Genomic DNA, 22,285 nt, shown 5'->3' with positions numbered 1-22,285 from the left:
AATTGACAAATTAATTAAATCTTTGGCCCAGGAAACTCATAAAGACTGAACAAATTAATAACGATTAATAGGCTAATTAATAACTGATAACAAACAAGAACAGAGTTATAGCCGCACATCTCCGTGGAAAATCTTACATGTACTGTCTGTGGTGCTGAATCCGCTGAGGCACTTTATTATAGAAATTAAAATACACGGAGGATCTTGTTTAGCTCTTCTTTACTTACACCTGAGAAATTGTCCGGTGTTTTTCAGGTAGGCTAGTCTTGTAGACATTTACCGGCTTCATTTGTTCTGTCATTTGTTCTGTCATTTGTTTATCTGTTCTGTCTCGTCTTCCTCGTTCAGCCATTCATCCAAACTTAGGTCGCCAAATAAATCAAAATTGACAACAAAACGGTCACATCGGTCACGTGCCACTGGTGTTTTGATACAAGCTCCGACACAGTTGCCCCAATCACTCCGCTTCAGGAAGAGTGACACAAGCTTCAAAGCCTCGGTATCATTTGCCCATCACTAGTCGCTGTTATTTATTAGACACTCTTGCCTTCTAGGTCCGTCCGTACTGGGTCCCCACGCTCATCTGGCATGAGTGTGCACGCACTGCTTTTCTGGTGGGTCGTTTGGTTTGTGTGTGCAGGTGTTAGCATGTTAGTGTTAGCTGATCATGTTTAGCGCATAGACATCATATACGTACATGATGTCTATGGTTTAGCATGTGTGTTTGGTTTGTGTGTGCAGGTGTTAGCATGTTAGTGTTAGCTGATCATGTTTATTTATTTATTTGTTTTTTAATTTACAATGTACAATATACAATACATTCATTGTTACTGCCATGGGGTTAGAGAAAAAGAGACAAAACATCAACACAAACAAAGAGAGACAAAGAAAAAACAAAACAAAACAAAACAAAAAATAAAACAAAACATAAAACCAGAGTACAGAGTAGATACATAGAAAGATGCATGATATGCAGTCATCAGTTTTTATAATATTTTTCCCAAACAGAGCCAGTTTTTAGAGCCTTCTTGCTTTCAAGTCCATCAATAATTGTGCAGTACTGCTTCAGTTCATTTAGGAAGTGATCAAAGCTGGGTTTGGAGTCAGTCCAGAGGCCTGTACCATAAAGCTGGATTTCGGCTTAGCGAGCTAACTTCAGGCTTAACCCTGGCTTTTCTGTACCATAAAGGTGGCTTACTTTTTATCGGGCTACGTTGCCGTGGTAACGTATGCTGAACACCTAACCTGCTCCGGAGCAGGTTAAGTTCAGGATAAGGCTGAATAGCTCAGCAGGTAGAAAAGCCCCACCTACTGACCAGTCAGCTCTCTTGGAAAATGGCCTGTCCATTTTCCCTTTCTTCTTCTTTTATAAAATTAAAATTAATACATTTTACAATTCTTTTAATGTTTATGAAAATAAATTAGGGGAATTTAATTCAGAGGGTTAAATAAAAGTCTGATAAATTACACGCCAGCCTCTGAGCTCCTTTAGGTTTCCATTAGTTTGCTCATATTTAGTATTTAGGGAGTCTGCCCTGAAAAGTCCACATGGGAGTTGATGCTAAATGTTTTACTGTCTTTACGTGACAGTGAAATAATATTTTAACCAGCAGAATAATCACGAGGCGTCAGATGCTTTATAAAATGAAATATCAAAACCAGTTGAATCAAAGTGACGATTCTGACGAAAGTCAAACTGAAGGCAGCGGTCCAGCGAGGGTCGACCCTCACTGTGAGAGAGGGCCAGTTCCTCTGCGGGAGTGTATGGCTGAGTGGGAGACACATTCATTTATTGAACACACACGTTACTGTAGTCAGATCTACTCGTGCCGTCATGGTGGGGAAGTAATATTATAATCCCACTAATTTACGCTTTGACACAGTCGGCGATTTTTTGCCACCATTCCTTGCGGCTTTTGGCAGCTGCAACTGTGTTGCTTTTTGCCTGGATTATTGATTTATATTCCTCGTATTTATTAATGATTATTGTCGACTCCTCGGTTGTGACGTATAGGCCTACGGCTAGGGTAGATTTTTCCATGTCTGCGATTGGTCGCATGCAGCAAACTCCGCCCTTTTTATGTGAGCGCGCACAGATCTAGATTGGAAAGCCTGGGTTGAATTAGCGAGTTGACAGCCGGCTTTATGGTACCGAAAATCCTGAGTGCTGATGTCTCGTTAAGTGAAGCCAGATAAGTAAGAGAAAGCCTGACTATGTTAATCCAGCTTTATGGTACAGGCCTCAGTTTAATTTAGTGTTGGCAATTATTGTTTTTTATTATTTTTTATCTTTAGACTTAGCGCTCACTATTATTTCTAACACATGGTGGCAGTGATTAGAGACAGGATATATGTTGGGCATAGGTAACAGGAAGGGGTTGGCACAGGAAGGAGGAGGGCACACAAGTTTTCACCAGCCCTGAGGCCGGGAGGATAGACAAGAGCTGGTATGTCACAATTTTGTCTCTTCAATAAAACAAGTATAAGATATGAGGATTGACTGGACCTTCTGTCTTTTGGGTCTGTGTAAACATCACTAATGCTCCTCCTGTGTATGTAATGGCAAGAGTGAAAATGTTTGAAGGAAAAGGACAAATTGCCATTACACTTATGAATATGAAATTTTCCTAGAAAAAGCAGTAGCTGTACAAAAAAAAATAAAGTCTTTTTCCTTTTGATTTTCTTCAAAACAAATAAAAATGTCTTTCTCTTTTAAGCTGATTGCTTGCCCAGTTTTCCTGTTAATGTAGTTTTGCACATCCCCCCAGAACCTTCGACCATACATACAGTGATAAAACAGATGGCAAATGGTTTCTTCCTCAGATCCACAGAAAACATGCATTATTATGCATTATTTTAAACGAAACCTCTTTAACTTTATTATTCAAACAAAATTTATCCCCAGTTAACCAAATTTTCCTCCAGTTAACATCCTTATACATCGATAACCAAAAGAATTTTGCTGAGGGTACAGCTACAGTCAGGATGAGGCTCCTGGTAAATTTATTCGAGTATTTATTCTTAATAATATCAATACCTCCAAGAAACAAAGCATTACTGGATGGATCTGTCACAGAAACAGTTGACCCTCTAATCAGCTGTAGTACACTTCTTGGTATGGCATCAAAGACCACTACATATTCTTTTGGGGTAATTGGTAATCTAAATATATCAAGGAATTCTTCATACCCTAGTAGCTGTCCCTCAGCATTCACCAGTTGTTGAACTAAAACAATACCGTTCTCAACCCATTTTTTATAGTAGAATGATTTATTCTTATATTGAATATTCTTGTTATTCCAGATGAAGTATCTTGTTGGAGAGACGTTGTGCTTGTACACCAGTTTCCAGGCCAGCAACGCTTGTTTATGAAAATTAGCTAATTTAACAGGTAATTTCTCAATCTCATAATCACACTTTAACAGAAATTGTAGACCCCCAACAGAGTTAAAAATGTATTTTGGGAAAGTATTCCATATATTGTCTTTTTCTTTGATTAAGTTAGTTAACCATTTTACTTTCAAAGTATTATTTTAATGTTTCAAAACTTAGAACCTCGAGACCATCATCCCTTCTCACGTTACATAAAATATCTTTCCTTAGATAATGAGCTCTGTTCCTCCAAATAAAATTGAATAAAGTTTTGTCTAATTTTTTATATACTGCAGCAGGCATTTCCAGTGATAAAGACACATATACAGCTCGAGATATCCCCTCTGCTTTGGAGAGTAAAACTCTACCATTCAATGAGAGATCTCTCATCAGCCACATATTGAATTTTTTTGTTATTTGTTCCACTATAGGGTCAAAGTTTAAGTCACTGCAGAGTTTTCCATTTTTATCAATAACAACACCTAAATATGTAACCGTATTCTTTACAGGGATACCATTCACTTCAGATTGATCACATGTCTTTAGTGGTAATAACACAGATTTGTTCAAATTCATTTTTAAACCTGACACAGCCGAGAATTCCTCAATACAATTAACTGCTTTAATCACCTCATACCTGTTCGAAATGAAAACTGTGGTGTCATCAGCCAGTTGGGCTAATTCAAATTCTCTGTCCAAGGCTCTAATACCTTGGAATAAGCCTTTTTTAATATGTACAGCCATAATTTGGGTTACAAGGAGGAACAAGAAAGGTCTCAGAGGGCATCCCTGTCTTATTCCCCTACAGATGTCAAATCTAGGAGTCGTGCTGTGGGCTAGCTTAACAGAGCTGTTACATCCACTGTACAGAGTTTTCACAGCCTTCATGAAATGACTTCCAAAACCAAAACATTTCATAGTTTTAAGCATAAACTGGTGACTTATTGTGAAGTGCTTTGTAAAAATCAACAAATAAAATAAAACTTTCATCTAATATATATTCATTATAATCAATCATATCTAGTATTAATCATATATTATTACATATACACTACTCACAAAAAGTTAGGGATATTCGGCTTTCGGGTGAAATTTCAGGATGAACCTAAAATGCATTATAACCTTTACAGGTGAACTTAATGTGACCTTCTGTAAACTTCTGAATGTACATGTCCAACTGTTCAGTGTTTCAGTACTTTTTGCACAAGTTGCTGTTCTCTAACAAGGAGCTTAACGGCAAAATTCACATCAGGTGTTTGATCCATGAATCGACCAATAAATTTCCTGGTTCAGTTAGAATTGGTATTTAAACAGTCCTCCTCATCATGCTGTTCACATTTTGACATCATGAGACCAAGACGACACCTAACAGTTGATCAGCAGCACCTCGCCATTGCGAGGCTTCAAACAGGATGTTCTCAGACGGAAGTGGCCACTGAGCTTAGAGTGTCACAGAGTGTCATCAGCAGGTTGCAACAGAGATACAGAGAGACTGGAAGAGTCACAGAAAGGCATAGAAGTGGACGTCCTTTGGCCACATCCCACACTGATGACCGCTTCATTGTGAACAGTGCCCTGCGGAACCGGATGATGAATGCCACTCAACTCCAGGCACGTTTAAGGAAGGTGAGAGGCACCCAAGTGTCACGTCAGACCATTCGAAACCGTTTACATCAGCATGGTCTGCGTGCTAGACGACCTGCAAGGGTACCTGACCACACCACCAGGCACAGGTGTCATCGTCTTGCATGGGCCAGGCAGCATTTACACTGGATGAGGGACCAGTGGGCCTCAGTGCTGTTCTCTGATGAAAGCCGATTCATGTTGAGCAGAAATGATGGCCGCCAACGATGTTGGAGACGTCAAGGAGAGCCCTATGCATCAGCCACTGTTGTCACCAGACGAGCCTTTGGTGGTGGTGGTGTTACAGTGTGGGCAGGTGTGTCTAGTCAGTACAGAACTGCCCTACACTTTGTGAATGGTACAGTGACAAGCCCATGCTACCTGAATAACATCATTAATCCAGTCACTGTGCCCCTGCATGAAAAACACAGGCCTAATTTCATCTTCATGGACGACAATGCTCCAGCTCATCGAGGTCGAATCATTAGGGAACGGCTGCTGCAGACTGGGGTACCTCAAATGGAGTGACCTGCACTTTCTCCAGACCTGAATCCCATAGAAAACCTATGGGATCAGCTGAGTCACTGTGTAGAGGCTCGGAGCTCTGTACCCCAGAACCTCAATGTCCTGAGGGCCGCCCTTCAAGAAGAGTGGGATGCCATGCCTCAGCAGACAATAAGTCGACTTGTGAACAGCATGAGACGTCGTTGTCAAGCTGTAATTGATGCTCAAGGGCACATGACAAGTTATTGAGACATTGACATTTTTTGTTGTGGTATACCCACCACTGTTGTTGGCTTTTGTTTCAATAAATTATTTGAGATGAGGAAATCACCACTGTATGCTTCTACTTAAATGCCCTACTTTCATGATGTAATATCACTGAAGCGTGAACTTTTTACATTTTCCATAAATTTCACCCGAAAGCCAAATATCCCTAACTTTTTGTGAGTAGTGTATTTCTTCCAGGCATAAAGCCAGATTGTTCTTCGTCAATAATATCATCCAGTCCAGATTTTAATCTTTTAGAAAATACCATGGCAAATATTTTTGCATTGTTGTTCAACAGACTAATAGGTCTCCAATTCTCAATGCTCAATTTATCTTTTTTTGGTTTAGGAATCAGTTTAATAAGACCTTGACAGAGAGTTGGCGGAAGTTGTTCTTTGTCTATGGCTTCTTCAAAAACAGCAACTAAAAATGGGGCTAATATTTCACTAAATTCTTTATAAAATTCACATATTAACCCATTGTTACCTGGAGATTTCTTATCTTTTAGGGAGTCAATACATTTCTGTACCTCTGTTACGCCCATTCTCAGGTCACACACTGTTTTAAAGCTGTCATCAATACATTTAATGTCCTTTTTAATATCTTGCAAAAATAAATCGATGTTGCCTTCATTTTCAATATCAACTGCATATAGTTTCTGGTAGAAATCAGCTACATACTGGGAAATATATTTTTCATCTTCACATACTTGGTTATTAATGTTAAGTTTACAAAGAGAGGACAACTCAAAGTTCCTTTTTTCCAGATTAAAGAAGTATTTAGTGCACTTTTCACCTTGTTCTAACCACTTCCTTCTAGACCTGACAAAAACTCCTCTACCCTTTCCCTCATACATTCTGTTCAATTCAAGTTGAAGACAACTTGAATGAAGACAATTCATTTAGTTCTTCCCCAGACAAACTTAATTTCTCTGATAGTCTTGTTATATTTGTAATTATCTGATGTTCTCTTTCTCTATTTGCTTTGGCAATTGTTTTCCCAGCTGGAATAGCTATCTTTCTAATGTCATATTTCATTAGTTCCCAATATTTCCCAAAACTGTTTAGAGAGTCTGCTTGCCTCCAGTATTTTTCAATTATTTTTTGGACTTCATTTTTAAATTGCTTATCTTGTAATAGTGTTCTATTCAATTTCCAGTAATCCCCGTTAGAGGTGTATCTAGTTGTTACCATACTGACCTTAATTGTGACAGCCTGATGATCTGTTAACACTGTAGGTTCTATTACTACAGATTCCACCTTGTCATCTTTGTCTGAGGAGACCAACCAGAAATCTTTGCAAGTTTGTTGAGATCTATCCTTATTACTCCAAGTATATATTTTTTGGTGTGGGTTTCTATGCCTCCAGATGTCAATAAGGCCCATTCTGCCACAAATATTCCCTAATTCAGTCATTCCTTTGTCCTTAGGAGGCCATCTGTCCAGGCTTTCATCCATCATTGTATTAAAGTCTCTTACCCATAGTACTTTGGCTGTAGGGAGTGTAAGTAACAGCTGGTTAACTTTGTTTTCTATTGTTGAAAATATAACTGAATTATTTTGTTTACTATTGGAGGCATATATATTTATAATAATAAACTGAGAATGATCCACTTCTACGATAAGGATTAGCCATCTACCATTAGTGTCTGAGTAGTGATTGATAATATTACCTTTAAATTTTCCCTGTAATACAGCGACCCCTGCTGATCGGTTGCTGCCAAATGAAAACCACATATTTCTCCCTCACTGACTCCTCCACATTGTCACATCGGTTTCTGAAGCATGAGTTTCTTCAATAAAATAAAAATCTGCTCCTTTATTCTGACAATATAAAAATAAACATCTTCTCCTTAAATGGTTTCTAATACCCCTGGCATTCTTAGAAAGAACACAAATAGACATCAAAAATAACTAAAAGTGAAAAGAATGAAATAAAATAAGGACACTCAAAAATCCTCTCTTAGGATTTAAGAAAAACTGTTGCGTCTGCGACAGACCAATATAATCTTTTTTTATATCTGTATATGTAAGGACTCAATAGCGTTGAAATTAAATATACTCTTTATAACCTTTCTAAGTCATATTCGTTCTAAACATATTAGCTAAGTCAAAAAAAAGAAGTTTGTCAGAGTCAGCAGCTTGATACAACAGATGTTTTATCACCTACGTGTTGCTCACTGACAGTCTTTTTCCATTGATGTAGGCAAATGGGCCTCTGAAGCCTGCTTTCTTCCCCTCCTTTCTCGCCTGTTCCACCAAAGGCCATAGTCTTTGCATCCTTGGCTTCTTGCGTCAAGTCTTCTGTTATTCTTATATTTCTTTCTTTGAGCACGACAGATGTCTTTGCGTCTTTCCAAATCTTGTCCCTGTGAGATCGCAGCAGGAACTGGACGATGATCCGGTGGCTGGAGCTCTCCTCCCTGGAGCGGGGACCCAGCCTGTGATCCTCTTGATGTTTTCTCCCGGTCGTTCGGGGATGCCAGACACTCGGAGATTCCATCTTCTCTCATACGTGTCCAGATCGTTGCACTTTGAACGTAGCACGGTGTTTTCTTTTTCCAGCGTTTCGACTCTGGTTTGAAGAGTCTCTACTTGTTTAGTGACATCTTCTACCTGCTTCCCCAAAAACTCAAGAGAGTCTGTGACGCTTTTTAAGGTGTCAGTATTGTCTTTAACTGCTGTTTCCACTGGCTGGAGCCGTCTGAGAGACTCTTGCTGCATCTTCTCGATTCTTTCTATCACTGTAAGCAGAAGTGCGTTTGTGACAGGTTGCTTGTCCTGCTCGTCCATAAATGTCTTTGGTTTCTTACTTGGTCTCTGTGTGGTCTCTGGAGAGGACTCTGCAGATTGCTCTTGATTTATTAAATCATTCATGGCTCCTAACTGAGTCTTCAAAGCTTTGCGTACATATGTGTGATCCATGAAGTAGTCCAACACACACAAAGAAGTCCGACCTCGTGGTTAATCAGTAGCCATCGGCGTCAGCGAAAAGTCTCAAAATTCCTCCTTAGCCGTGGCGTTTCATGAATCCAGCCCTTAGTTATGATTATCAGTTCATAAATGATCAGAAAAGTTCAAAGAATTTACTAATACAGGCACTAGCCACTCCAACAGTAACTCTGATGTCACATAGCCACTCCATATTTATGTCAACTGCCTGGTTTTCATGTCTGCAACTTGTTACAGGTTGGTGATTAATAATAAAAAATAACTACCATTTTTGTAATGTAATCCCAAGGAACATGCAAATGACTCATGTACCACCTATCACATGCCCTACTGTAGACATTGTTGTGTACCTTCTGCCAATGGTCGTGCACTGGCCTCTCTTTCTGCAGCACCAACAGGACTGCTATCAATACCACCACCACCTTTGAATAGCAAACATAGAATTATTGTGTTTTGCATTCACTATAAGAATAATGGAATGATTATATCCCATTTGTTGCACAAAAAAATTAATCTCAAAGGCAGTAAAAAAAAATATGGCTTGTAAATCAGTGATTTTAAAACCTCAATCCTTATTTAATTTCAAAACTTTTGAATTTCAAGTCCAGGTCCTACATTTCTACACTGTACGTGTAAAATCTAATCCTCAGTGTTAATTCAACTCTAACTGAGAGTGTACATGGCCTAAAGAACCTCCTACTGAGAAGAACCAGTGTGTTTTAGAAAACTCACTTGCTGAAGCATCACTTTTTTTTGACGGTGCGACAGCGGGGGGGGGGGGGGGGGGGGGGGGGGGGGGCTGAATAACAAGGGCAACTTGAGGCACTTGGCAGCGTCTTCCTCGAGTGCCTTTCTTTTTTTTCTCTCTCTCCCTTTCTGCCCCACCTTTCCTCTTTTTTTCCCCGGATTTGGATTGGGGTCCATGGAAAAATTTATTTATCAACTGCAATGTAATCACTAAACCTTTCCTTCCGCCTCCTCCGCTCTCCTCCACAGTCCAACACACTCGCGCGAGTCGCCACACCCCCTCCTATGTTTACAGCGTGCTCGGACTGTTGGGGCGGGTGTTAATCAAAACAAACCAATCACGTCTTGAGCTTCTCACAGGCTGCTGGCCTCTGATTGGCCTGGCCAATCAGCCGGAGAGCGGACCGGAGAGCGGACCGGCATGACAGCTGATTGGCCTGGCCGGCGACCTGTCCAAAAAAAAAAAAAAAAAGACAGGCAGGCCAGCAGGCCAGTGACAGGCCGGCGCTTCGGGAATTCTCCCGGTTCTCCCGATGTACAGTCCGGGCCTGGATGCCGCCTAGGATGACGGACTGGTGGCGCTGTTTTTAACAACTAAATGACTGCCGCAATTACTGCTGCTTTGCTTTGCTTTGCTGAAGTTGCTTTACTGAACCTGCTTTACTGACCTGCCGTACAGAAAAGTTGCTGGCTTTTCTGCAGTCACTCCGCTTCAAGTGCTACTGTCTCATACTGCTTGGCTGTGCTTTGGGTGCGCACTAGAGTCGGCGTGTGACTGCGCCCGCTCCGCCTGTTCCCTTTGGCGGTGGTTCTCTCCGGCACTATGGCCGTTTTCCACCGCTGTGTCGCCTTGTCGTGAAGCTCCTTCCCAGAGGCGCTGGTTTAACGTGGACTGACTGTGTGACTAAGGGATTTATTTTCTGATTTCTTTTGTGTATAGTTGTTTCCTTTGTAAATTTATGACTGTATTGGGGATTTATTTTCTGATTTTCTTTTGTGTATAGTTTTCCTTTTTATGATTGCTTTGTTTATTGTTTTCAATTATTTGAATTAATTTGCAATTTTGTTCTGTGTATATATTTTGTGTTAAGTTTTTGTTTTGCTTTATTAGTATAGGTCATTGATTTGTGTGCATCCCCTCCTAATTTTGGTTCTCTTGTCCTTCAGCAGCTGAGGGCCGACAGTGGTGGACTGATGTGGTCGGGTGGTGGTGTCCCCCCCACCCCCCGGCGTCCTCCCTGGTCAGTCACACTGGTAGGGCCTCAGCCCTGAAAGGACCTCCTTTCCCCCCTTTCTTTTTGAGTTATTTTCTTTTTATTTTGAATAGTTTTTTTGTTTGTTTGTTTGTTTCTCTTTGCCCACTTACATATTTTATTGTGCAAAACTCTTAACTTGTAATAAATAAATTATTTTTGTATGGAACCACGTCTCGTGCTTCGTCAGTATAACGAACTTGTGTGCCCACTGTAACTGGTGTTAACAGGTCATCTCAATTCTCCAGATGCAATTCCTGGGGTGGCGTTGTCGGATTTTGATTTGGGATGAAAGATCTATAGTTATAACTTTAAAGATTAATTGACATACCAGTACCGGTTTAGAATACCTTTTGCTGCCACACGAGTATGAGAAGAAAAATTCAGTTCAGACATGAGACAAAAAGAAGAACTACTTCAGATCATCAAGCCCTACCACAAAATAAATATGTAGTGTTTTTTTTTTTTTTTTTTTTTTTTTTTTTTTTTTAAAGATGAGATTAGCTCATTGAAGGAGCATATAACACAATAATAAAGATTCACACATGACATATTCTTCATTTCTTCAGGTTGGCTGTTTCAAATGGATTGGTTTTTTGAAAAGTTCTTCATTTGAAAGAGTGGCTGTAAAGTGCATGCACACTAGCACTGGAGCTGTGAGTATTAAAATTAAACGCAGTGATCTGCCGACTCCCAGCCAACAAACACAAACCAAGGTGCTCTGCCGGAGTCTGACAGGTTGTGTTGTCTGTTTTCATCTCTTTTGCATGTGGTTGATTTGTATAAGCAAATCATTTCCTTGGTACTGTACCACAGTCTGACTTTCACTATAATTTCCGTAATAACCTTTATTGATACAGTGCATCACACGCAAACTAAATAAAATCCAACAAAGCTCACACAGCTAAAAAAGGAAGAGGACAAGAAAAAATCAGCTGCAGTTCACACCAAATCTACTGCGATTCACAAGTTCAAAAGGGTTTATAAAAACGGAAGTAAAGGGTTTAAAATACAGACCAAGTATTGGCCTTTGTCTTTTTGAAGAAGACCCACAGTGTGTGAGCAGAAAAACAGTTTCATCAGTTTCTCTCAACAGACTTTTCCCACATAAAGTCTGACAGGAAAATTAAAAACAAAAGTCCAAGGAAAACCAAAAACCAGTAACATGATGAATTAATAATAATGAAAAAATGATAATGTGTGTGTGTGTGTGTGTGTGTGTGTGTGTGTGTGTGTGTGTGTGTGACTTGCATCCAAAATCACTATATTTCTAAAACTGAAAAGTATAATATGGTTATATCCTAAAATGCCCAGAAACAAAACACATCAAAAGTTTGTCAAACTGCTAAAACATGAATGAAGAAAAAAGCAACTCCTCCACCTTCCAGACCCGAACCAAACCAAAAGAAACAAAAATCAAACTCCACTGAAACTAAAACCAAGCAGATCCCCATGAAAAACATAATTCTGATGTGGAAATATGTTAGCGTGTTGATAAATATTGTGATTTTTCTCTCTGGTGAAATCATGAGAAACATTTCATCAAGTGAATAATCGCTGAAGTCATTATTTGAGGCGATGACTTTCCTCCTCGTCCATCAGGCTGCGTCCCCCGTCTCCTCTGGACGCCGTCACTCAGGCCTCGCTTAGTCACTTCTTATTGCAGCTGAGAGACACAAACAATATTTATCACCACCTCATTGTTTATAATGCACTTTTGAGCAAAAAAAAAAAAAAACGCCACACTATCACGACACAAACCTATCAGCAAAACTGGGAAGAAGATCAGCCAGAGCACTAAACTGTCTGCTGCATGTTATCTGAGCAGTAGAAGAAGAAACCTGGCGGCTCCTGGCCCCTCAGCCTCTGGAGCTGCTGTGGCCTAATTCAGCAGAAGCTGCAGGGCATGATGGGAGGAGCTTGGTGGATCGCCAGCTGCCTTCCCTCTGACCTCCAGGCTGGGTTAGCATGTGGGCCCTCTCCCTCCACAGAGCAGTGACACTTCGATCAGATCCTGTTTGGCTAAAGACTCGATGGCCTGTCGTAATTTCACCGCCCGTCTGAGTTAGGCCTTCATGTCTCATCTGAGGCAGCTCTAAATGACATGGCTGCACAGGATGGCTGCTTTTTGTTCACTGCTGTGTCCAGCCAGCTAAACATAGAGGGTTAATCCATAATCCTGTCTAATTTACTTTTAAAACCATTCCAAAAAAAGAGAACACCGAACATTGAAGCAACATCAGCATAGAAATCAAAGGAAAACGCACTGAAAAATACCTCATCTTCCCCTCCATCATTTTCCTAGAGCTCTTGCTGTGTCCTTGTGATTTATAAAGGTTTATTTAAGGGTTTGCAATTCAATGAAAGCAAATAACCAAATATTAAGAAAGCAAATAACTTTCAAACATCCTTACCAGCTGAAACAGAGCAGCTTCAAGATCGATTGGCGAGTCGGCTGTGGTTTCTCATCGGCTGAAGTAAAAGGGGTTTCATATTTTTAAAACAGACATCTCATCCAGTAAGGTGTGACACATTAAGGCCAGTGAACAGAGGGGTTTTGTGAATGCTGAATTGAGAATTGTAGACTTAATTGTCGATCACAACTCACCAGCACCGTAGCAGACAAAGTAGTTTCTGTCACTGCAACGTGACATCTTCCATTTGCCTCTCTTTGTAGCCATACAGTTCTGTGTGTTTATTCCATCTGACCACCATGCGTTCCAGTTATTGAATGACACGGCGCTCCCGTCTGACCACTTCCAGTCGTCTACGAACAGGCCGATCCACACGGCCCACTGATGGTTTGCCTTGCTGACCAAAGAGAAAATCTCCTCGTTCTCATGTTGGTTCCTCACGCTGGCCAGGTCTGTGAAGTGCTGCCTGCAGTGGCTCTGAGCCTCCGCCCAGGTCTTGTTTTCTCTCACCAGGATGAATCTGGACTGGCCTTGGGCTTTTACAGTACCTGAAAATATATATACATATATTTTTTAGCTTAAGTCACAATGCAGTATTTTCAGGAATAATCTAACACTCAACAGTGAGCATGGATGAATATCTGCAACACTGTGCTAGTGTGCTTTTGAAAGCAAGCAACTAAAACCAGCAGCTGCACGGCCAACAGCCTCTGGAGTGAAACTGGACGGCACAGACTGAGGGGCCAAATAAGATCATGAAATAATCACTCTTAAAATATTCACTTGAACCAGTAGTTGGTTGATTTGTTCTTTGCAAACAAGTAGAAAAAAGAGGTTAAAATAATTCATTTTAGTTTGCAAGGCAGCTGGCTTTTACTGATTGGAACACAGAGCAGATCAGATTGTTGTCAACGAGAAAACAAACGCTATATGAGGGCGGAGACTCAGGTAAAACCTTTTTCAATTAATCTTTTCCCAGAAAGCCTTTAGTCTGGACTCATCCAGTGCTGATGAGAGCCTCATTCAAGCAGGTTCACAAAGATTCAAACAGTAAACATAGAGTGAAGACTGCACAAAGACACAAAGATGCGAAGTTATTCATTATTAGTAGTAGTAGTAATGGTCGTAGTAGTGGTAGTATTAGTAGTAGTAGTAGTAGTTGTAGAATTAGTAGTGGTAGTAGTAGTAGTAGTAGTAGTAGTTGTAGTAGTAGTAGTTGTGGTAGTAGTAGTTGTAGGAGTAGTAATAGTTGTAGTAGTAGTTGTAGTAGTAGTAGTAGTAATAGTTGTAGCAGTAGTTGTAGTAGTAGTAGTAGGAGTAGTTGTAGTAGTAGTAGTAGAAGTTGTAGTAGTAGTAGTAGTTGTTGTAGTAGTATTAGTTGTAGTAGTATTAGTTGTAGTAGTATTAGTAGTTGTAGTAGTAGTTGTAGTAGTAGTAGTAGTAGTAGTAGTTGTAGTAGTAGTTGTTATTCTCACCATTGTAGCAGATGAAATACCGTTTATCATGGCAACGATAATCCCACCATTCTTTATCCTTCAACACGGCACAGTATTCATTCCGGTGGTTATCAGGTTGGTCTTCCTCCCACATCCTGAACTCAGCTTCTCCTTCACCATAGTAAGTCTTATTTTCCAGAGACCACCTCCACCCGCCGTGCAGCCCTATCCACACGTCATCCTGATCATGTTCGGCCAAAACATCGTTCAGTGCGTCCACTTCCTCCTTACTGGCTACGGTGGCCAGATCTGTGTGATGCTGCCTGCAGTGGCTCTGGGCTTCACTCCAGGTCTTATTCTGTTCAATAAGGTGGTAGTGACGAGGAAAACATGAGGGGAGGGTACACAGCCCTGCGACCACAACCAAAACATGTCATTCAGCACATTTAGTCAACTCAGCTTGTACAGTGACTCGTGAATACTGACTAAATGCAGGGTCAGGGTCTATGTGAAACGTATTACCTGAATGTGGAAGTGTTGTTGCTTAAATTAAGGCCTGGTGTGTTTCACATATTTAGGAAGCTCACAAACATTAAAAATCATACACAGGATACAAAAGTGAAGACAATGTGTTGACCATCTGCTTGTTTTCTGTGGCCACATCAGATTTCCTTTGTACAATGACTCCTTCATGAAGCCATTTAAAAGCAAATTCAGGATGGAACTTTTTTTTTTTTTTTTTGACAGTCACTCACAGTGAGTGAGAGAACAGAAGCTCCCAGAAAGGTCAAAAAATATAAATAAAAATTAAAAAAAAAAAAAAAAAAAAAGTTGGGAGAATATTTGAATGCAAAAGTGAAATATACAGTTTTACTAATGACAAATTTGATTTAAACAGCTTCATTTGTTTTGGCCTCCTGACATCCTCATCTTTGAAATGCACTTAGTTCTGTATTGTTTATCTGTTTGTTTTATTTATTACCTGAGTCAATATCAATATAGGGTACCATTTGGTGTCCCAGGCAGAAATCACTCACTTTTCATGAAAAATTTGCAAAATAACAAAACTCTGATGGTTTATTATAAATGGCCAAACATTTAAACACACATTGGTACAGAGATACATCTTTAAAAGGGTGTTTTTCATATTTTAAAAAAATGTTCTATGATTAGATGCATGTGATTTTGCCATGTCCCAAACTCCTCTCTACTAACTTCACTGAGTGAAATAAGTAGATAAATGATATACAATGTACAAACCTTTTACATGCTCTTGTTGCTCTCATCAAGTACTTGAATAAAATGAGTCAAATGGATCATTTATGGTCTAATGTAATAATAATAATAAACGTTTTGCATGTGTCCCTGGATTTGATGTCCACCCCGTCATTAGGTGGTTACTGCCACTAAAAGAAACCCCCTGCTGTAATCAGTGACATCACTACCACTGCTTTGTCTTTTACAAATGGAGTGAAAAATAGCTCATGCAGAGAGAGTACATATCAACATTTATATTTTGACATTTTCATCATTTTATGATTAAACTTGAATGTGTTCAATCTTAATGTGTCCACCCTGTCATTGCAAAATATGAATCTATATAAATGCTTTTCAGAAATTCAAAATATGTTTGTTAAAGTATACAGAGTCCCCTTCCTAACTGATACATGTTGCTAGCTAATGGCCCACCATGTGCTCATTAAATGCAAACTTCAGCCAGAAACGTCCACCTTGTCATTGTCCACCCCATCATCAAGTCTAGTTTTATAACAGTTTTATAAGTTTTTCAGTGTTTCAAAAGTCAAGTGGAGGACAAAACATATGCAGAGAAAGAAACCATTTGAAAGGATACCTATGTTTATACTTTTTGTGATAGGCCTACATTTAGGGACCAAGGGTTTTTGTTTTGTTTATATCAATCTTGTTTGTTCCTCTAGTTGAAGGTTTTATTTATTTATTTTTGCTGTTGTTGAGTGTCATTTCCAAATGTAGCCTACCTGTGCACAATTCAAAATACAGTAGGTGAAAAAAGTCATGTTTTGACAAAAAACATTTGTTGACAAAACCATAACATTGTCCACCCCGTCATGTCATTGTCCACCCCGTCATGTTCATGTTTTATGTGAATAAATAATTATTTTCACAAGTTATCAAAACCTTTTGTGTGATTTTGCTCTTAAGAGATTAGGGCCAAACAGTATTATTTCAAAGTTTGACCAGATACCTTTATTTATAGAGTTTATTCAGAAAAGAAAGTACAACTTTCACAGATTTTACATATACAAACATATTTTTCCATAATTTCTGTATTTTTGAGAGATGTTTTCCAGAAACTAAAATATATTCCTGAACGAGGGACCAAATACCTTTCTGAAAATGTACATTTTGTAATCAATATGATTAGAACATATTTACTCTATTTAGAAATTGTCCCATGACAGGGTGGACACATTTTGCAATTCACTTGTACTTTCTATTCTAGCAGTCAATTTATAAAAGGTGCAGGAGCTTGACCAACATGCATTTCTAACAGCTTAAGGTCTACTTTATACAATGGATATGGAGTTCAGTGAAAATCTCATCTTTTTTTTGTGTCATTGGGAAGTCTCAATGGCACTTTATACTGATATTGACTCACCTGCGCTACATGTGGTATTCCTATGTCTAGTTCTCTATTTGGATTATTAGTCTACAATTTATTTGTTGGCTATCAGAAATTTTGCTGAGAGTGCTTAACTCTTGTGAGTAAACATTGAACTTTTGCATTGACGTGGTTTCCCTAAATATGACTATAAATTTGCACCAACCTGACATGATCACGATGATGAATGCCTTCCCTCCCATGATGTGCGACCCTGCAGCTCTTGTGCACTTTGCTGTCAGCAGAATAAGGAGAAACCTGATGAGTGAGACTGCTTAATTATTTTCATTTTTTTTAAAGTAGCATTTTTTAAAGCTACATAGCCTGTGCAATATTTGAAGAAATTTATCCTGATGAGCTCATTTGTTTAAAACATTTCAGTGTTACAACATGCATCAAAACATCAATATCATCTATCTATCTATATCTATATCTATAGATTAAATAGAAATAAATAAATAAATGTGGGGGATAATAAAATAAATATTTAGTGCTGGTTGCACGAAATAGGCAGGCCTGTGCAGATGTGCTGACATTTCCCACCACGTCACTCAGAGGCTACAGATGGGGCTCGTGTTTAAAATCAGCCCTCGTCACTTTCTGTCAGACATTTCGACCAGGAGACATGAAATGGTTAAGGTCTGGGGGGGTTTGGGGACTGGAGGCTGTCTGACGCAGAGCTTCACGGGCTGATTTTTTTATTTAATTAATTAATTTATTTATTTATTTTCAAATGGCTGGAGGAGTTGATTCAATCCAAGGGAAAGCTGCCTTACAGAAACAGATGATTATATCCCACCTTCCCTAAATTCCCTTCTGGGATCAATAAAGTATTTCTGATTCTGATCTGATAAGAACCAGCATGTAACCTATACCAGCACATAGTGTGCTATACTAACATTAATGCCTGATCGTGTTAAACTAAAATCAGATATGCAAGTGAAACAGTGAAAAAGGCAAGCATAGTTTAACACACATGAAGTTTTGTTTTGTTGTTGTTGTTCTCTGTTCTTTCCTCTGCTCCCCCAGGTGTGTGTGCTCGGGTTCGTGGATGGGGGGGCTTGGCTGAATGTCATTCAAAAACATCACAGCCGGCCTCCCACTTGCAGCCCCTCATCGCCGGTTTGCAAAGTCACTGCTTGATCTACAACCCCGAGTGTTTTGATGTTTTATGTGAACATCTTATGAAAGGTGACAAACAACCTCAGAATATCAAAATAGTTACACATTATTCATACCATACTTCGAGGTCCTGTTCCAATTTTCGGATCAAATTTATTTTAATATGAAAAGTTACCCATCACCTCACCACCAGAGTCACAACCCTGGTTAAAACAGATTCTCCTTATTAGCTGAGACAGATAATTGTTCAAATAATCGCCGTCTTACCTTTCTTGCGTAAAATACAGAAACGTAGTCTGTCACTCAGCCTTCGCGTCAGCCCTCAAAGTGTCAGTGTCAGTGTGGTGAATGTCTGATCAGTGCTCTCCTCTAACATTCAACAGGTTTCCTCACACATCCCTCTTTAACCGACATGGACTGTTTACATCAGATTGTGTGTAAATGCCTCCCACCCACCTGACTGCTCTGTCTTCCTCTGCGTGACACACACCTCCTGATCATTCCAGGAAAGAGACACTTGGTCATCACAGCATATTTGTTTTCCTGAAAAAGGCGGCTCTCTTCGATGTAATGAAAGCACAAAGCAACCACAATATTTAAATACTGTGACAAAGACAGTGTGTACAGACTCCAAACATACAGAATATGTAACACAGCGGCACCACTGACGCGAGGCTGATTTGTCATTAATTTGTTCACATCACACAGTGTCCTTGCTCTTTTCTGGCTGTAGGTTAACGTCACATGACCTTTATCAACCCGATTGTGGCAGTATGTGTTGTGCCAGCTGCATTTGTTGGTGTCCAGATTGCCTGGCTCAATGGCCAATCGCTGGGGGTCAACTTAGTATAAAGGAGAGGGGTTTACCATCTTGTAGTGGTGGGCAGGTGAAGCCTCATGAAGCACTGAGGCTTTCCTAACAATTGTGCAGAAAAAGATTCAAAGCTTCAAGGCTTCAGTGATGGTGACATCTGGTGGACAACTGAAGCCATAGCAACCTCTCAAGGGCACGACTGAAGCACTGACACTGTTTCAATCCCATGTCAGCAATAAAAGTTCAGAAAAAACTGTGTGGTCGTTCAAGTGTTTTGTTCATTCATACCAAATAATGATTACATCGTCATTACACGTACAACTTACATCTTTATTAAAAGGAAAAAAATAATAATATGCAGCCGCTCTCACTCATATTCTAAAACAGTGGTTCTCAAACTTTTTTCAGTGAAGTACCCCCCATGAATTATTTTTGCAGCCAAAGTACCCCCAAGTTCAGCGGTGAGGGGGGTACATCTTGATTTCCTGAAACTGAATAAATACCAAACATAGCAAAACAAAACTGCTCTGCTAGCTCAATCATGTTGTAACTAGAATATCCGCTGGAAAAAAATTTTTCATGGACTGATAGTTATACTTCTGTCGACTTCTCAGTCATTTTTAATCTAACAGGTTTTTCAGGTAGCCTAGTCTTGTAGACATTTACCGGCTTCATTTGTTCTTCATTTGTTCTGTCATTTGTTCTGTCATTTGTTTATCTGTTCTGTCTCGTCTTCCTCGTTCAGCCATTCATCCAAACTTAGGTCGCCAAATAAATCAAAATTGACAACAAAACAGTCCATTATGCAGTCAAACAAAGTTGACAGCGGCTTTTGATGCGGGTTTCGGTGAAAAGTTTCATGTTGCCATAGAAACCACACAGACTCGGGCAATAAGATATAGGCGGAGTAATATTTTCAGTGATTGATTCAGTATTTTTCATTTGAGCACAGCTCCCCGTGCTGTCATGCTCATTTGAGCACATTCTAAATGTCTGATTGATCAATCAGATTGCTCGGTCGGATCTACGTGTTGTATAATTTAAAAAAAAAATCTCAAGTACCCCCATTTGAGAAACACTGTTCTAAAACACATTCCAGATTAACCCAAAGAATAAATCTGTCATTGGCTCAGAATGCATTGAAACACTATAGCTGTGTCCCAATTCAGGGTCTGCATCCTTCGAAGTCCGCATTTGAAGGCCAGTTACGTCACAACACTGTGCGAAGGCCTGTCCCAATTCATCCAAAGCCGAAGGATCCTTCAAATGCGGCCTCCTTTTCAGCCATTGGTAGCCGATTCGGAGGCTGCACCGCGACTATCCTTCTCGGCCTCCCGTATCCCAGAATGCTTTGCGTGCTGCTGCTCAGTCGGAGAAAGGTTCAGATTTCACATTATAAATATTCGTTTTTTACTCATTTGAACATCCAACGCCATATATGTTAAACCAAAACCCCTGTTCTGTCTTGTCTGACAGAAAGAAACGTTATATTTTGGTCTCCGGAGTTTGTTGTCATGGAAACGGCGGTAACGGCGGTTACGCAACCTGGAAATACTCCGAAGGCTAGACCGTCCCATTTCGTTGCCGTTAGTTGACGGGGGAGGATGCTTCGGTTGAAGTCCGGGTCCTCCGAAGTCCGGGTCCTTCGGAGGACTTCGAAGGATGCAGACCCTGAATTGGGACACAGCTTATGAGCCAGTGAAACGCACTGAAAGACTATGAGCCAATGAAAAGCTTCAAAACATTTTGAAGCAACGAAGTGCGAAGTGATGCAGCGATGACGTTTGAAGCTTCAAACGTCATCGGTCACGTGCCACTGGTGTTTTGATACAAGCTCCGACACAGTTGCTCGAATCACTCCGCTTCAGGAAGAGTGACACAAGCTTCAAAGCCTCGGTATCATTTGCCCATCACTAGTCGCTGTTATTTATTAGACACTCTTGCCTTCTAGGTCCGTCCGTGCTGGGTCCCCACGCTCATCTGGCATGAGTGTGCACGCACTGCTTTTCTGGTGGGTCGTTTGGTTTGTGTGTGCAGGTGTTAGCATGTTAGTGTTAGCTGATCATGTTTATTTATTTATTTGTTTTTTTATTTACAACGTACAATATACAATACATTTATTGTTACTGCCATGGGGTTAGAGAAAAAGAGACAAAACATCAACACAAACAAAGAGAGACAAAGAAAAAACAAAACAAAACAAAACAAAAAATAAAACAAAACATAAAACCAGAGTACAGAGTAGATACATAGAAAGATGCGTGATATGCAGTCATCAGTTTTTATAATATTTTTCCAAAACAGAGCCAGTTTTTACAGCCTTCTTGCTTTCAAGTCCATCAATAATTGTGCAGTACACTCTTAGAAATAAGGGTTCCAAAGGGTTCTTCACGAGGCGCTCAGGTTCTACCCAGAACCCTTTCCTTCTGAAGAACCCTTTTTTGAAGAAAGGGTTTTTCAAGGGTTCTTTGTAACACTAAAGGTTCTGGTAAGAACCGTTTTGATCCAGAGAACCCTTTTTGGAGGAAAGAGTTCTTCAAGTATTGTTGAAAGCATGGGTATAAGATCCTCACCCTACATCCTACATTAATGTAATTAAACTTGCTCAACAAAGAGGCAAATAAACAAATATAATCATCCCAGGGAGAATTTTGCTGTTGAAAAGACACTTAAACAGGGTACCAGCACTGAGTCTTGAACCCTGCTCTCCCATGTAAAAGATAAATGTGACACCACTCATCCACCACTGCTATGTAATTAAACAATACATGTTGAATAGACTGTCTTGAACCCTCAGTCTTCAAAATAGCACTGCTATGCTGTTACCTACTGAGCCACCATGCTATATTGTTATGCTATGCAACTACAACCTCTGGAGGGAGGAGCTCATGAGCCATCAAAAGAAAAATAAAAAAGAAAATGGTATTTTCTTTATGGAACGTGGGCAGTTAAGCATCCTCATCTATTTTTCCTTGAGTATGGATAGTGCAGGCGCTGGTGGGATGATAATGTCGGGACTTGAACCCTGATCTCCCAGAGGAAAGGCTGAGGTTCAGTGTGTCAGGCCAGGGAGCTGGCTACCCTGCCAATGGCCATGTGGGAGCTAATAGCTGGTTTTAATGTGGATTGCGTCACATGGTC

The 22,285-nt window shown here is 40.0% G+C and overlaps 1 protein-coding gene across 2 annotated transcripts in view; it reads right to left on the bottom strand.

Moving 5' to 3' along the window:
* LOC115356282 (secretory phospholipase A2 receptor-like) overlaps nucleotides 1-18,705 on the bottom strand; it is a 44,862-nt gene extending 26,157 nt beyond the window's left edge. The window contains exons 1-4 of one of the 2 annotated variants that reach the window (XM_030047389.1): nucleotides 18,598-18,705; nucleotides 17,375-17,443; nucleotides 14,607-14,978; nucleotides 13,326-13,679 (exon numbers count right to left, since the gene is read on the bottom strand). In XM_030047389.1, the coding sequence (XP_029903249.1) occupies nucleotides 13,326-13,679; nucleotides 14,607-14,978; nucleotides 17,375-17,411 (763 nt within the window). In that variant the 5' untranslated portion in view covers nucleotides 17,412-17,443; nucleotides 18,598-18,705. The remainder of the gene's footprint in view (nucleotides 1-13,325; nucleotides 13,680-14,606; nucleotides 14,979-17,374; nucleotides 17,444-18,597) is intronic. The other variant, XM_030047398.1, reaches the window with a different exon arrangement.
* Nucleotides 18,706-22,285: the final 3,580 nt, after the last annotated feature.

The sequence above is a fragment of the Myripristis murdjan genome, chromosome 3, assembly GCF_902150065.1.
Source record: "Myripristis murdjan chromosome 3, fMyrMur1.1, whole genome shotgun sequence".
NCBI classification, from domain to species: Eukaryota; Metazoa; Chordata; class Actinopteri; order Holocentriformes; family Holocentridae; genus Myripristis; species Myripristis murdjan.
This window is presented reverse-complemented; position numbering and strand designations above follow the sequence as displayed.